The following is a 15,963-nucleotide window of genomic DNA, read 5'->3' on the forward strand; positions in this document are numbered from 1 at the left end:
TATGAAAGCAGATTTTTCTTGGGCATCAGCATCTAAGGGAATTTGCCAGTACCCGTGGGTTAAATCTTATTTGCTTATGAATTTTGCATCCCAAAATGGTCCAACAAGTCTCCTATTCAGGGTGTGGGGTAAGGGTCAGGTTGGGTGACTGCATTTAGCTTATTGTAGTCTACACGAAACCTCATAATCTTGTCCTTTTTAGGAACCATTACAATAGGAGAGGCCCAGGGGCTTCTAGACTTGATAATAATTTCCCATTTCTAACATGCTCTCAACCTCCTCTTGGATTTGTTTTTGCATTTCTCCCTTGGCTCGATATGTCCTGCTAGGTGCTAGGCGGGGCCTTTCATTTGAATAGAGTGTAAAATCTTGTTAGTTAAACCTGGGCGGGTAGAAAACACTTGTCTGTGGTGCTTCAGAAGGGCCAGCATATCCTGCTTTTGGGCTGGATTTAAAACCTCCCCAAACTCAATGCTTTGAAGTGATGATCCTCCTTTGCTTTCTCTGACCAGATCAATTAAAGGAGCAGAAAACGACTCTTCATCAGCACAACAAATCATATTGACATGTGCTCCTCTTCCATGGTAAGCCTTCAGCCTATTAACATGCACTGTTTGCACAGCTCCTCTGCTCTGGGGCTTCCTAACATTATATGTAACTTTGTTCACACTTTCTACCACTTCATAGGCTCCTTCTCAGAAATCTTGCATTTTATTTTCGTCAGAGGAATTAGCATAAACACCATATCTCCAATTTCAAAAGCTCTTTCCTCTGTATGTTTATCATACCAAACTTTTTAACTATCCTGACTCTTCTTAAGGTTCTGCTGCACCAAATCCATCATAACCTACTATTTCTCCTTAAACTGTGACACATAATCTCCCACTGGCTGTTCCGTTTCCTCAATATTGTCCTCCTAATAATCACAAATTAAATCTAAGGGTCCTCTGACCTGCCTCCCATACAGGAGCTTAAAGGGAAGCAAACCCAGTAGATTCTTGGGGTACCCTCCTATACGCATACAGCAAAAAGATCAACACGTCCCAGTTGTTCTCATGCCTAGACACATATCCTAAACATAGCCTTTAAAGTTCCATGGAATCTTTCCACAAGCCCATTAAGTTCCTAGGTGGTAGCGTGCAGCTTTTAAATGTTTTACCCCACATAACTCCCATAACTTTCTAAAGACAACAGACATAAAATTAGCACCAAAGTCTGTTAACATTTCTTTGGGAAAACCTACGCTGCTGAAAAGAGTGAACAGAGCTGTGGCCACTATTTCAGCCTCCATATTGGACATCGCTATAGCCTCCAGGTTCCTACCACCATGAATATATATTTCTTTCCATTCCTGGAAGGTTTTGGGAAAGGTCCCACAAAATATCTACAGATGCTCTGGCAAATGCCTCCCCGATAATAGGTAAAGGCTGTAGTGGTACCTTGCTAGGTCACATAAATCCCTTGTGCTTCTGACACAAGTCACAATTTCTTCAGTAAATTCTCACTATCTCAAACATATGTGGCCAATAGAAATTCTGCATTAGCCTGTCACACTTTCTTTCCACGCCTAAATGGCTTACAAATGGCCCATCGTGAGCTAAATGGAGCAAAACTCTCTGGCACAATTATTTGCTGACAAATTCCACCAAGATGCTGTTTTTTTGCCTGTAGGAGATACTCTATAAGTCTATATAATAAGCTGCCTTGCCTAAAAAATCTGCCCCTTCCTTCCACAGCTGGGGTTTGATTCTGGGCTTCAACTCTAGCTTGCGCTGCCTGCTAACAAAACATCATCTTGTTGAGCAGTAATAAATTCCTTCTGTGTTTTACTTAAATCCCAAACATTCTCTGGTACAAAAGAATTCTCAACTCCTTCCTCAGTTAGCAAACTGCTGTTCTCAACAGACAATGGTTCAGGGGACTCTTCCATTCTTCATAGCTCTCCTCACTGACAGCTGACAAAGTAGGAGACTCAGCTATCAACTTTCCCTGAGACCTGGTTATGATACTAACCTTATGAAACATAGTCATAAAGTTAAAACAACGAGAGTCCTGTAGCACCTTAAAGACTAACAAATTCCTGCGGGCATAAGCTTTTGTGGGCTGCATCTGACTTGCTACAGGACTCTTGTTTTTGCTGTATACAGACTAACACGGCTACCCCTCTGGAACTTTTCAGTCATAAAGTCATTATCTATCAATATATCGTCAGGTAGCAAATTCCTAATGCCAACTACAGTATCACCTTTAAAATCTTCCCCCTCAAGGTAAATTTTAGCCAGAGGCACAGTTGTTGTAAATTCAGTGAAGGCCAAAAATTTATGCTTTTGCCATGCAGTTTATCTTCCTCCTTGACATAACTTTCTTTCACCGAAGTTATATGAGAGGCCGTATCATGCCAACCCTTAGACTCAATACCATTCACTTTAGCATCCTTAATGAATTGTTCACTACCATTCCAAGATTCAGTTTTAACATAATTTATAAGATTGCTTTCCTCCTCCTCCTCAATTTTCTCTGGAATTAAGGTGGTAGCATTGACACTCACAGTGGGGGTTGTGGGTGCAAATTGTGGGGTGATCTTAAGTTTTGGGCAATTTGGTTTTATATGGTCAGTGGTCCCACACTGATAGACTACCGCCTCTCCCTTAGGGTAAGAGTTTTTTACATCTGGGCTCCCTTGGGATTTTTTTTTAACAAAGTTGGGGTTAGGTTTATTCTTAAACCCTTCCTCCCTCTTAAATTGGAGTTTGCCTCCCTCCCAAGCTCTTGATTCAACATATTCATCAGCAATTTCTGCTACCATCAAAACTGAGGAAAGTTTTCTGTCACAGATAGCTGCTTTGACATCATCAGTGACTACACTTAACAATTCTGGAGCATCTCCTTTGAAGTTACCACAAGTCTAGATGGTGGAGGAGAAAGGGAGAAGAAATGAGAATAAAATGGGCCTAAGCAGGCAGGCAGCCATGTGATCTGGAGGAGCCAATAGTCCTTCTGCTCAGCTGTGCCCTGGGCTTTTTTGTGTTTTTGTGTTAAATCACAGCCCTTGGGTTTCATCAGAGCTTTGGAATGTGGTCTGTATACTCTGCCAGTAGAGTGATGGAGCTCTGCAGACTCTTGCCAGTTGGGTAAAAGTGCTTCTTTCCCCTTTTTTGTTTCCTGTTTGGTGAGAATCCCCTCAGCAGTGGCAGGATAGGAAATCTTTCCAGAGGTTAAGTTCCTCTTATCACTCCCTCCTTCCCTCCCTGTAGGGCATTTTAAGAGGCAGAAGGATAAGCATTTGGCTGTGCCAAACTGTACATTGGCGTGCACCAATTCAGCAATTGGCAGTGGGTGGCTGGCAGGGAGGGAAGCTGCCAACATATGTGTTTTCAGGAGCACTTTAAAGTGCAGTTATGAATCCAAATGGAAAAGTGACTCTGGGAAAATGACACCTATTCACTATCCATACTTGCCACCTTGGGGGCAAATTCAGTTCTCTGTGACAAAACTTCCCTTGGTTTCCTTAACACTAGGCCTCTACCTTCCTGAATTCTTATCTGCTTATTTGGCTGGTGAAAGCAAGTGTGTTAAACTGCTATCAGCCGTGAAGAGTCCAGGAAGACACAAAAGAGCAAAGCCAGATTGTGTTCTGCCTCACATACCATCAATAACAGTTGCTGTCTAAAAACTGATCCCAGCACACTTATTGATGGCAACAAGGCATGAAAGCAGGAGGCACATAGGTAGGTTTGCACTGCCAGATGGGGATCAGTCCATCTAAGCTATTTATCTATCTGCCATTACCACAGATCCAAGCACCTTATCGACTGTAATGCATTTAATCTCACAACACTCCTGTGGGGGAAGGAAGTGCGATTATCCCCATTTTACAGATGGGGAACCGAGACACAGAGCGATTAAGTGACTTACCCAAGGCCACACATGGAATCTGTGGCAGAGCAGGGTAGCGAACCCATGTTCCAGGTTAGAACCCTAACCACCAGATCATCCCACCTCTCTGACTCATCCATTGCTGTGCAGGTGTGTTGTGATTTAAACCTGTGCCAAGTGAGTGCAAAGCACTACCAAAAGAGAATGAAAGTGCTTTGCACTCACTCAGCACTAATGTAAATGGCATACACAAGCTGCAGGGCAAAGGTGAATGGGATCCTGGGTTCCTAAATGCATTTAAGAGGATTTTGCATCAGAGTCTTTGGTCTGGCCAAACTGTGCTCAGTACAGGACCAGAGGAAGGGCTGAAGGCACAAGTGGGCTGAAAGCAGCCTGTGGCCCCAACAGGCCATTCAGGCAGCCAGGAATCAGTAAGAGCACAGAGGACAAGTCACTGTCTCTTTCACCCCAGGAATGGGGGTGATGTGGAGTTGCTATCCAGTTCAGGGATTCCCTTTATACAAACAGAATTCCTAACTGGCTAGTTAAGGATGCTCTGTGATCTCTCCTTTAATGGAGAATGAGGGTGGATGCGATTCAGGAGGAGATCAGGCCCTTACTAGTCCTGAAGCTGTGACTGTATGAAAGGAGCTAGAGGAAGGTTGTGATAGCCAGGTTAGTGCAAAGCAAAGGACAGTGGCCAGTATGGGTCCATCTGTACCAGTTTTGATCCTTTGCAGTGCCTCTGTTCTAATTTTTCTCCTGCTCTGTTTCAGGTTTGACTTTAAGCCCTCAGGGACCTCAGAGCTGGAAGAGGATGAGGGATTCAGCGACTGGTCCCAGAAGCTCGAGCAGCGCAAACAGAAGTGGGCTGGAGAAGGAACAGAAGAAGGGGAGCAAACATCCCACCGGGAATGGAGACAGGCCCAGGAAGCAGAGCCTACTTGCAGAGGAGAAAGGTACAGGAATGAAGGGGCTCCTCCAGAGGATAGCATAGCATAGAGCAGAGCAAGGTAGAGAGATGGGGGCAGGAGGGTTTGGGCTGAGCTAGAACAGCAGGAAGAACTCCGCTCACTATAATTTGTGCTATTGTGGAGAAACAAGCTCAGATCCAAATGCCCCCAAACTTTGTGATGTTTGGATTCAGATCCAGCAGCGGGGGAGATTCTGTGCTGTAACATAACGTCAGAAGGCACAGCACAGAAGGTTCAGTCCAAGGGCAGTGACTCAGTTGGCTCAGGGCACCTCCCCTAGCAGTGGATTCTCAGGAAGCAGTGGGTAATGTAGGGCTACTGTGTGCAGCCTAACACGCTGCTTGTGTCTGAGGAATTCTTCATTTGGCCCTTGGAGGTGGCTTATCATCACTGTTCCCCATCAGAGCTTGTAACCCCCACCCCCAGCTGAGAGGGTAGGCCTTTAGCTCTGGCCAGGCCTAGGCCCACCTACCCTAGTATCCGCAGTAGGTATATACCAGACAGACTCCCTCACTTTGCAGGTCCCAATCCCCCTACTGAGCTGATCCCTGGATGCTAACCGTTCCCTGGGGGATAGCTTATATCTGGCTCTGAACATTACGACGCAGCCCCAATATTAGTCTGATGTTACTGGGATTTTTGTCTGAAAATGTCTTAGTCCCTTTTTATCCAGAAGGGTGGAAAAGTTGCATGTTTAACATTGTCCCAAGAGCAGATGGAAATATAGCTTCTTCTCTCCTATTTCTTTTCAAACCTCTTCGCTAAATAAAATTTAAAGCGACAGCTCCTCCCTCCTCTTTAAGACCCCAGTCCTAAAAACACTCACACATACTTAACTTTTTACACAGGACTCATCCCACTGACTTCAATCAGATTTGTAGCCTAGGGCCTCTATTATGAAAGGGACCATTTCCCCCAAGCCCTCCCTCCTCTCTTTCTCCTCCTGTGAAGGTTTCTTTCTGGAAGAGGACCATTCTTCTCTGTGTGTGAGCATACAGACACGTGCTTTGCTTTAACAGGCAGGATTTTCTAGCCTCGTGGACAAGAAATGTTGCATCTTATTCTCCTGCTTTTTCCCATCAACATTACTTATTTAAAAAAAATTTGCATCTTTGTTTCTTGCTTGATGAACAAAGGCTGTGTGAGGTGAGGTTGGTTAGGCAGTAGCTGGGGGAGGGAAAATTGCAAACACCTGTGGCAGGTTGAGGCTTAGTGAGGGGAGTTGCCAAGCAGCTATCAGCTAGAAAACATTTAAATCCAGTGCAGCTGATGAGATTCTTATTAGGAGGGTGCTGAGATGACATAATAAGATTGGCTATGATAAGCTATCTACCTTGCTTGAGTCACTGTGGGTGTGATTGATGGGAACCTGAGAAGGTACCTTACAAACCTCTAGGAAATTCCCTTTGGCTCCATATATCCTGCTTCCTAAAAGCATCTCCTTTTCCACTTCTGCTGAGATTTTCAAAGAGCAGTTGGAGGCCCTGTGGTGAGCTCTCAGGTATGTCATGTGCTCTAGTTTCACCATGTTTTTCAGCAGTTATGTTGGCTATCCACATTGAAGGAACGTGGCTGTAGTGGGGAAGATGGTTCCATCTCATTCCTGAGCTGTCTCTAGGATTCCTTCCCTTAGGAGGGGGAAATGTGTTATTTTGTTTTGTTCTTGTTTTTCACAATGTGGCCATGAATCACTGTCAAAAGCTGGGGAGTAGGGACAGTTGTGCTCCACTGGCTAGAACTGTGACTTGTGTCATAGGCCTTGTACTGCTTTCTTTTAGCTTTGGTGTTGTGGCTCTGAGCTTGTGGTGCTATAGGAACCAAGTTTGATTCTTGCTGCAACTGTGACATTCTGAATAGCCAGGGCATGCAACAGCATGACAAGCTGGCTGTGGATTTGTTGTACTACGTGAGTGGGGGTGTCAGATGAGTTATCTTTTGTATTCCAGCACTCTGTAGGGTGGGAATATGTTCAGCATATCAGATGTGTGGTATTTTAATTCTGAAACAGGTCTGTGTTTCAGGTGTAGGCCTCATGTCTAGGCTAGCTCTCTTCAGAATGGGTAGTCAGCAGAGGCATTCAAACTTTCAGGGTATGTCTATGCTGCAGTTGAACACATGTGGTTGGCCCGTGTCAGCTGACTGGGACTCATGGGGCTTGGGCAGCAGAGCTATAAAACCACCATGTAGTGGTCTGGACAAGGGTAACAACTGGGCAACAACTGCTGACTAGACTAGGTAGTTATTTGCTATTTCAGCCAATACCTTCGCCCTGGTCCTGCCTGTGGTGGTCAGGAGGGAGGACAGGACTGCTGTTCTACAGTGACCTGTATCTTTATTGCTATGGAAAGTTGGATGGGAGGTGGTGACTCCATCCCCTTCCACTCACATCCCTGCCCCTTGTGCAACACTGCTGGGGGAGGCAGAGTTAGCATTTGCTGCTTTTTTCAGCATAGGCCACAGTGAAACTAAACAACCTTTCCGTCCATTTATCACAGGGCCTGTAGCTGCTATTTCAAGGGAGATAATGTTTTAATAAATAGGAAGCTGAGAAAGCTATTCTCTCCAGAGCATTCAAACTTAAAATAAAATCCCCCTGCAGAACTGTTGGCTCCTGACAGTTCTGCTTTTGACTAAGTGGGCATTAACACTCATCCACAGCCCACACCAAGTGGGGCTCTGCTATAAGCAGATCTCCTGCCATGGAATGTAGTTGTACAAACTGCTCGGATTCTGCCCACCTTTATTGGTCATCCCTCAAGTACTAGGAGGCTTTCCCCATCAGCGTTCCTGACTATGGAACAACGGAAGTAATCCAGCTCCCAGAATCTAGCTCAGGTTTTACCTAAGGCTCAGAACACCCTGGGACAGGACACTTTGGGAGTGGTTAGGGCAGCTACGCAGCACTGCACCCAAGGTGGGATTACGAGGGATGCTGTTGTTTTTCCCCTTAATAATGTTGAGACTTGGGGTATTCGTCAAAGGCTCTTGCTAACCTGGAGTGGAACGTGGACTATGAGGCACTTTTCCTTGTGGAAACTGACTTTTCAGACACATGCATGTTGATACAGTCTCAAGCTTGGGATGTGACCTCTACCTCTAACAGAGTATTGAAAAAAACAACACCCACATCTTAACATACTTGCTAAGCGGGTTGTCTCCTTCTAGTGTCCTGTCCACCCAGAGGACAGCTGACTTCCACTGCTACCTGGTAACATGTAATCCTTTAGCTCAAGAGGACAGGCTAGTGATTTAGAGGGGGGTGGGTGGGTGGGTGGGTGTGTGTGTGTGTGTGTGATTCACCCATGCAAGTGTAACCACATTATGACAGCTTTGTGCCCCCACATGGGGGTGGGTGTCCTTCAAGATAGATGCTGTGGCTGGGGAGAGATGTGCCCTGACTTTTCTGCAGTGGCATAAAATCTAGTGGCCCGTTACAGCAGGGATGCAAATTGGGGTACCCCTTAGGGCTGCTGTGTGTGTATTTTGGCTTCTGACATCAGTGTGCTCAAATAGTTTGTAAGCTGTTTAATACCTTGTTTATGGTGGCGCTGTTGTCGTGTTGGTCATGGGATATTAGTGAGACAAGGTAGATGATCATATCTTCTATTGGGCCAATTTTTGTTGATTTAAGGTATAAGCTTTTGAGCTACACAGAGCTCTCCTTCAGGGAGAGGAAGCAGTGTATTGGAGCAAGTTGGGACAAATTAAGTAGAAGGGTTAACACATGTGGAAAGTGATCACTTCAAGTGGGCAATTGGGGGTTGGATGGCTTATGCATAAAAGGTCTGAACTGGGCAATTAAGGTTAGCAAGCAGTGTGGTGTGTTACAAATTGTTGTAGTCAGCCAAAAAACCAGTGTCTTTGATAAGTCAAGTGCTTTTGGTGTCTAGCAAAGTGATGCATTTGAAGGTGTTATGCATCTCCCCCATCAGTCATGTGGTTAGGGCAAACAGGATATACAAGACAGGGCTGATGTGCAGTGGGTACTTATTGGCATAGTTATGTCTCTTGGCTTGAGAGACATTAACTACGCTGAACTAACGCATGGTGTAGGCAGTGCTGGGTCGATGGAAGAATTGTTTTGTCTAACTAGCTATTGCCTCTCTGGGAAGTGGATTAACTACAGCAAAGGGAGAATCCCTGTGGTTTGAACTCCTGCTCTGGAGCAGGGACTTGAGCTCAGACCTTTCTTCCTCTCTTCTTTCCTCTTCTTTCTCCTCCCCATCCTCCTTCCAAGTGTCCAAACTGTCAGTCTGTAGGCTATCATGGAGTGGGTCACTTTCAATCTCTCCTGTGAAGCTGTTCCACTTTTTGTCTCAATGCATATTTAGATATTTACACAGAGTAAGAATGAGTCTCTAGCCTGGTGATTAAGGCACTCCACTGAGAGGTAGGACTCGGATGTAATTCAGATCTTCTCTCTGTCTGATTTCAGAGGAGTGGTTTGAATCCACATCTCCTACATCCCAGTTGAGCACCTTAATCACCAGGCTAGAGATTTGTTCTCGAGCTCTCTCCTTGGCACAATGAAGGACTTGCTCGGTCAAATTTACAAATAGTTCTGGGTTGTCCAAAACTGCCTCTTTCACCAAATAAACCATTTGCCTGAAAAACTTCACCCTGTCCTAGTCCTGTAGGCTAGGAATAAAGTGACACAGGGCAGTGAGTCTGGTTCAGCTTGGTCCTTTCACATAAACAACTGTTGGGAAGAACACTCTGGGAGAAGCCAGGCTCCTGCTGTGTCAGCAACATATCACTTTATCTTGTAGACCCACAGACTTAACCAGAAGTAAAGGTTCAGGGCAAGTCTAACTGAACCTATTGTCTCTTTCTTTCATTCTCCTCACTGTGTCTGGCAGAACTGTCACTTTCTAATGGTGCCTAAATCCTTCCTTCAGCTTCCCCATTCACCCTTCAGCTTCCCCCTTCACCCCCCTCTTGCTCAACACACTGTCCATTACCTAATTTCCGCTCGCTCGCTCTCTCTTTTGCTGTGGAAAGATGGCGGATTGTAACTATTCTGAGTTCAGGTGAGGGGACGATGCCTGTGTCAAGGAGGCAACCAGGCTGCAGACTTGATGTATCTGATTGTTGGGCGAGCTGGCTGGCTTGCCTGGTAGCATTTAACAGCCTGCTATGATACCAGTGGCATGTGCTAGTATCCAATTGAGGAGGGAGGTGTGCATTTGTTTACTGCCCTTGTGGTTGGTGCCTGGCTGGCCTACGCCCGCTCAGCAGAGATTGTTGTAGGTTGGTTCTGTGAAACCCCTGCCAACACAATGTTGCTCTCTGTCCTCTCATGGTTGGGTTAGATATAGAGGTTTAAGTCCTCTATTGCCTTCATGCTAATGACCTCTGTCCTTCCTCTCAGGCAATAAAAGCACTTATGCTTTTAGAGCCAGAGGTCTTTAGTTCATTGCTTGTGGATAACCAATCTTGAGGCATAGCTACATAAACACAACGTTGGTCAGTAGCACTGCAACGAAGAGCTTTAGTGAGAACTATCGCATTCCTGGCTCTCTTATAAGCCAAAATGTATTTAATTTTATTGAGCAGTTTAGCTGTCTTGCTGGTAGTGACTGTCTTGCTGCAAAGGGACACTGTTGGTGACAGTGTGAAAACACCGAAAACTATAAATTGGCTTAACAGCAGAGCCACTATAAAATAACAAATCACTCTATAGAAAGTGGCATAGACCACCTGTAAGGTGTGTCTGTGGTCACTACAGTGCTTCCAGCAGTGGCACAGGAGCATGAGTACCAGCCTCGGGGCAGACTGTTTTTAAAAAACAAAACCAAGGCACAAACTCCAGATTGGTCATAAGTTCTAAACATAGATTTCACTAACCGGCTGTACCAAGTACAAACTCCTTAGGCACATTAACAGCCTTAAACGGAGTCAGACAGTCCTTTTGGGTACTCTAGTCTGTCTTGCCAGGCAGGTGAATATCTCTGTGACAGATGGGTCTTAAATATTGTTGTGATTCTTGGTCTTCAGTTACTTTTAGTCCCAGAGGACCAGTCCGTTATCACAGATCTAGTGCGCTTTAGGTCTCACTCCAGAGATAATGCTTGTAGTTCACCATTGGATTGGCTATGTGAAGATTAATTAAACAGGAAAAGGAAATTAGTTATTTACAAGATTAAAGCAAGAAAACAAGCACACAAATGAGTTAGTCTTAAGTTTCAAAATGTAATATAGGCTTCTATAATCAGCAAGTTTTGTCCTTTAGGGCTAATCCAGGCTAAGTAGCTGGGGATCTCTGGCTCATGTCTAGAAGCAGCTTGCTCAGGTCCACACTTAAAACACTGCATTGGTGCAGCTGTGCTGTTGTATTGTTTAAGTGAAGACACTCCTATGCTGACAGGAGAGCGGCTCCCATCAGTGTAGTTAATCCTCGAGGGCTTGTCTTCACATACAGCACTATAGTGGTGCAACTTCTTCCGTCAGCAGAGACGGTATTGATGTTGACAGAAGCGCGCTCATTGACTTAGCACTGTCTACATAGGGGAAGGGGGGGTAGGTCAGTGTAACTTCGTTGCTTAGATGTGGATTTTTCACAATCCTGAGTGGTGTAGTTAGATCTATATAGGTCTGTAGTGTAAATCTGTCCCTTGCTTCCCCAGAGTTGAAGCAGCATAGAGATATCTAGTTCCTTTTGCTTGTGGGGTTTTATTCCCTTACTGCCATGTGCTCTGAGCTGCAAACTCAGCTGATGGCAGGAGTCAACTTGCATGACTGATCTTCACTGGGAGAAGAGCAGAACACCAATAAGTCCTTAGTCCTTTTGATAACTTTTCCTTCATCCAGATGTGGGGAGCTTCCAGTTGTAAGATCTACCCATAATCTGTCTATCGATGTTATGCCCCTGTTGAAAGAGAACACCCAATTTCTGTAGAAGAGCAGCTCTTTACACTAATGTCCCTCTCCTGCGTGGCAATTCATACAGTGTCAGAGGCTCACAATACATCCACTCAAATATTGCATTACACTATGGAGCACAGCTATTACAAGCATTCATCTTACTTGTGAGTTGCTGCATGCATTAAATAGTTGAAACACTTTATTATATTAACAACCCACAAGTGAGCCAAATGGATTCCAGCTAACTATCTGTTAGTGTCCATTTGAGATATGGAGAGCTTGACATGAGCCGTCACCTGGCCTGCCAGTGTCCGTCATTTAGCATCTCTGGAAAATCAAGCCATGAGCGTCTTTCTAAATGCTTCAGATAAATATGTACTGTGGGTATCCTGGGCTTGGACTACTTGACTCAGGACCACAGCTGTTCGTACAACTTTTTTCAAAATTCAAAGATTCCAATTTTTTTAACCAGTCCTACTTTCGATAATGTAGATTTGAATGTTTGTCTTTAACATTTTTGGGTTTCCATTCTGCTTAGCTTGCATTCCAGTGGTTTCATCAGGTTCTGCTGGCTGGGAGGTAAGGGAAGAGAAGACGTGGGAGGGTCGGGGGTAGAATCAAGCAGAAGAATGGTGTCTAAAATAAAAAATGAGCAGAGTAGACAGATGGGCGTGGGCATCTTGTAGCCTAATAGATAAAATGCAGACTACCCTGTACTTATAAATCAATTCCCCCAGAAGGTGGCTGGGAAACAAAAGCTGGGTATAAAGAACAATGGGAGGCGGGGGGGGGAGGCGCTGCTTGAACTCAAGCTAGTCTTACCAGCTGAAAAACTGGGGTAAGCTTTTCCCAACCTCAGACCACACAAATTAGCCTAAGTGGCCCCTGAGTTAGACGGGCTCACTGCCTCTAGCTTAGATAGGCAGGGGAAATTCCAGCTCTGGAGCTCAGGGAGATCCCCGTCCCCTCTTATCCTGCTAAATACATCTGGAACTAAAACTATGGAAGCATTCTTATTTTTGCAGTTGAGACAGAGGCAGGAATTCTGTAGTACAGAGAAGAGACGTTTACTCCTTACCACTCTTCCTCCCCCATTACAGTACTGTACGCCTCTTATGCTGTGTCTTAACCCCAGACCTGTTTCAGATTGGACTTGATGCCTGACATGAAGGTTGAGAAATTGGAGGCTTGAGGTTTTGAAAGCACTCTTGTCTGTGTGATGCTGGCATATGGTATCTAGCACTCAGAGTTCCCTGTCAAAGCAGCTGGACTGCACAGCAAAAGTTGTTTAGAAGGGAAGTTGCCTCGTGTGACTAAGTACAGTACCTGAAGCCAAACAGATCTGATGAACAGCCTAGGACCTGATCCAGAGCCCCTTGAAATAAATGGAAATAATCCCATTGACTTAAATAGGCTTTGGGTCAGTTTCCTGGTGCTGGAATGAGTGTGGACCAGTGGACAGAACACTGGGCTGGGAATCAGGAGACCTGGCTCCTAGTCCCAGCTCTGCCATTGACCCTGGGCAAGTCTCTTCTCCCACCCCCTCTGTCTGTTTAGACCATAAGTCCTTGCCTTGAAGAGCTGTCTCTTGTTCTGCTTGTATAGCACCTAGTGCAGTGGGGCCTCTGTCTCAGTTGGGACTGCCACATGCTACCCTGATGCCGACCATGATAAAGGAGTGGGCTTGATTTGCCTTCTGTCCTCCAATAGGTAGTGGCGGTTTGTGTGGGTGGATGATGGTGGTTCAGAAATCTCAGAATAGCTCCCTTAAACAATCCTGTGTTCAGTTTGACCTCCTCTGAACAATGGGTTGGGAGGGGGGGTCTGTCTCCTCTTGAAAACATGGTCTTGTTCCAGAATGCCCCAGATGGGTTAAGTGTGGGGTAGGTGCATGCAGCAGAGGAATCCAGTGTGTCCCTGCTATGCAGGTGTGCTGTTGCCACTCTGCTAGGATGGCCCAGCAGGTAGGGCATTAGGCTGGGACTTAGCAGACCTGCTCTATCAGACTCCCTGTGAGACCTTGGGCAAGTCACTTAACCTCTTTGCCTCGCAGGGTGTTGTGAGGCTATACGCATTAAATCCTGTGATGCGCTCTGATATAATGATGAGGGGTGAGGGGGTGTATATAAGTTCCTATAATGAATGGATAGGCTGACACAAATGGTTCCAATTTGTCCTTTCTGCTCTCCTCCCTGATCTAGATACATTTGATAAAGCGGGGATTTTGGAATGCAAAACTCAGTTCTCCCTGGAGCAGTCGATGATAAACAAAGAATGCTTTGATAATCATTTGTGTTTTGGCAATACCTCGAGGCCTGGGATGAGATCCAGGCCACAGGGTGATGAACAGACATGTAGTAAGAGATGGTCGCTGCCCCAAAGAGCTTACAGTTTAAATAGACTAGACAGACAAAGGGTGGGAGAAAGGAAGTAGTATCCTCATTTCACAGATGGAAAACTGAGGCACATTAAATGACTTGCCCAAGGTTGTACAGGAAGCTGTGACAGAGTTAGGAATTAACTCTAGATCCCACAAGTCCTTAACCACAAACCCACCTTTCCTCTCAGGACCATTCCCCTGGCTTTCTTCTCTTAAACTAGTCTTACGTGAGAGCAGGTCTACACTTTTTAAACTTCAACAAAAAATTGTCAAAATAACTGACCACTAACCCCTTTGTCTCCTATCCCTAGGAAAGCAGTGATGCAGCTGAATTTTTTTGTTTTTGTTTTTTGACCAGGTATAGAGACAGATGAATTCTTTCAAAAATAGAAAAAATTCTTCAATCTTAGTGTAAATTTCCCAAAAGTATCGTCTGTAATTGTTCTTACTGTTCTGTTGATAAACTCTACCCTGCATTAAATCAAAACCCCACTTGCACAAAATCTGTATTTGCACAGTACTTTTAAAACTCCAGTGAGTTGTATGTTGGGCTATTACTAACAAAGCTGATGGTTTTAAAGGTACAGGACTTCCGATCTTCTGTGGGTTTGAAACACTTATTTCCCTTCTCAAGGGCTTCTTCCCCTTCCTCCCTCTAGGTCTCCGAGACACTCCGGTGAGGAAGAGGACAGTGGTCTGAGAGAAGCAGAAGCCAAGCTGGAGCAGGTCCAGCTGAATCAGGAGGGCCCGGAGGAAAACTCTGAGGAGAATGAGGAGATGAGGCAGGAGCAGCTGGAGACAGAGCCCCCTCAGCCTCTTTTTGAGGAAGAACACCTGCAAGAGGAGGAGGAGGAGAAAGCTGGGCAGGAGGTCAGAGCAGAACTATTGGATCTGTTGTCGCTTGGTATGGCTGGTGTCAGAAGGTCCAGGACTCAAGCCTGTTGGTTAAGGGCTTGCCTAAACTTGGGGAACTTGCACTAGTGTCACTGCATCAATGCATCTTCATGGGGGTACCCACACTGCAGCAATGTGTAAAGCAGGGCTTGTACCTGGGATCCTTACCTCTGCCAGTAGTTTGAGTGTGCACACTGCCTTACGACGGTGCAGTACGTCTACCCAGGCAGCTCTGTAAGCACCCCAGTTAGACATGGCTTAAGGGTATAGACACCGCTTTCATTTTCCCCTCTCATCATTCAGTACAGAGCGTGTCACAGTTTCCCTTGTCCTACAAAGGCACAGATACAGGACTCTTAAGGAAATTCTGAACCTATGTGCTCAAACTTTTTTTTTTTTTTTTTTTTTGCCCCATGCTCTGAAAAGCCTTGGCTTAATGTACTAATTAGATCTGAAATTGGGGTCCAGCATTGCTGCCTTGCAGCCACTAAGAGTGTCCATGCTGTGTATGGTTCCCAGGCACAGTGAGGCCCTGGTAAACCGGGGAGACAAAGTTGGAACTCAAGCTGTATGGAAGTCTGTCTCTGTTACTTTAACTTTTAATAAATGTTTTAAGATGCACTGTGATTGCCTAGATCATGACATCCCTCATATTAAGAGGTTATATGGCTTCATAGCTCCTCAGAATAAATGCGGTTACTTTCCCTCTCCCTTGCCTTAGAGTGGGGATATATATTTTTTTTCTGGCAGGGGATGGGCAAAATGGTCAGAAATGTCTCTGTGACAACTCAAGCAGAATACCTCACTAGTTCACTTTGTGACTTTGCACCTGTAAAAATGCTGTCTGTTTAAATGACATCCAGGAGAATGAATTTTTTTTTTGTGTGAAAGAGAGCTCAGGGCATCTTTGTCCAAAGTGTCACTGGTGGTGGTCATGGTGGATATGACACTTGTTACAGCGGGCACTTAATCATC

At 45.2% G+C, this 15,963-nt stretch overlaps 1 protein-coding gene across 7 annotated transcripts in view; it reads left to right on the forward strand.

Moving 5' to 3' along the window:
* The window catches only part of LSP1 (lymphocyte specific protein 1), an 80,990-nt gene that overhangs the window by 43,369 nt on the left and 21,658 nt on the right, over nt 1–15,963 (forward strand). For 6 of the 7 annotated variants that reach the window (XM_067540590.1, XM_067540591.1, XM_067540588.1 and 3 more), the window contains exons 3-5: nt 513–584; nt 4,653–4,835; nt 14,754–14,964. In XM_067540590.1, coding sequence (XP_067396691.1) covers nt 513–584; nt 4,653–4,835; nt 14,754–14,964 — 466 coding nt within the window. The remainder of the gene's footprint in view (nt 1–512; nt 585–4,652; nt 4,836–14,753; nt 14,965–15,963) is intronic. The other variant, XM_067540594.1, reaches the window with a different exon arrangement.

This window comes from Emydura macquarii, unplaced genomic scaffold (assembly GCF_026122565.2).
Source record: "Emydura macquarii macquarii isolate MOO-44397 ecotype Brisbane River unplaced genomic scaffold, CSIRO-AGI_Emac_v2 contig_587, whole genome shotgun sequence".
Taxonomy (NCBI): domain Eukaryota; kingdom Metazoa; phylum Chordata; order Testudines; family Chelidae; genus Emydura; species Emydura macquarii.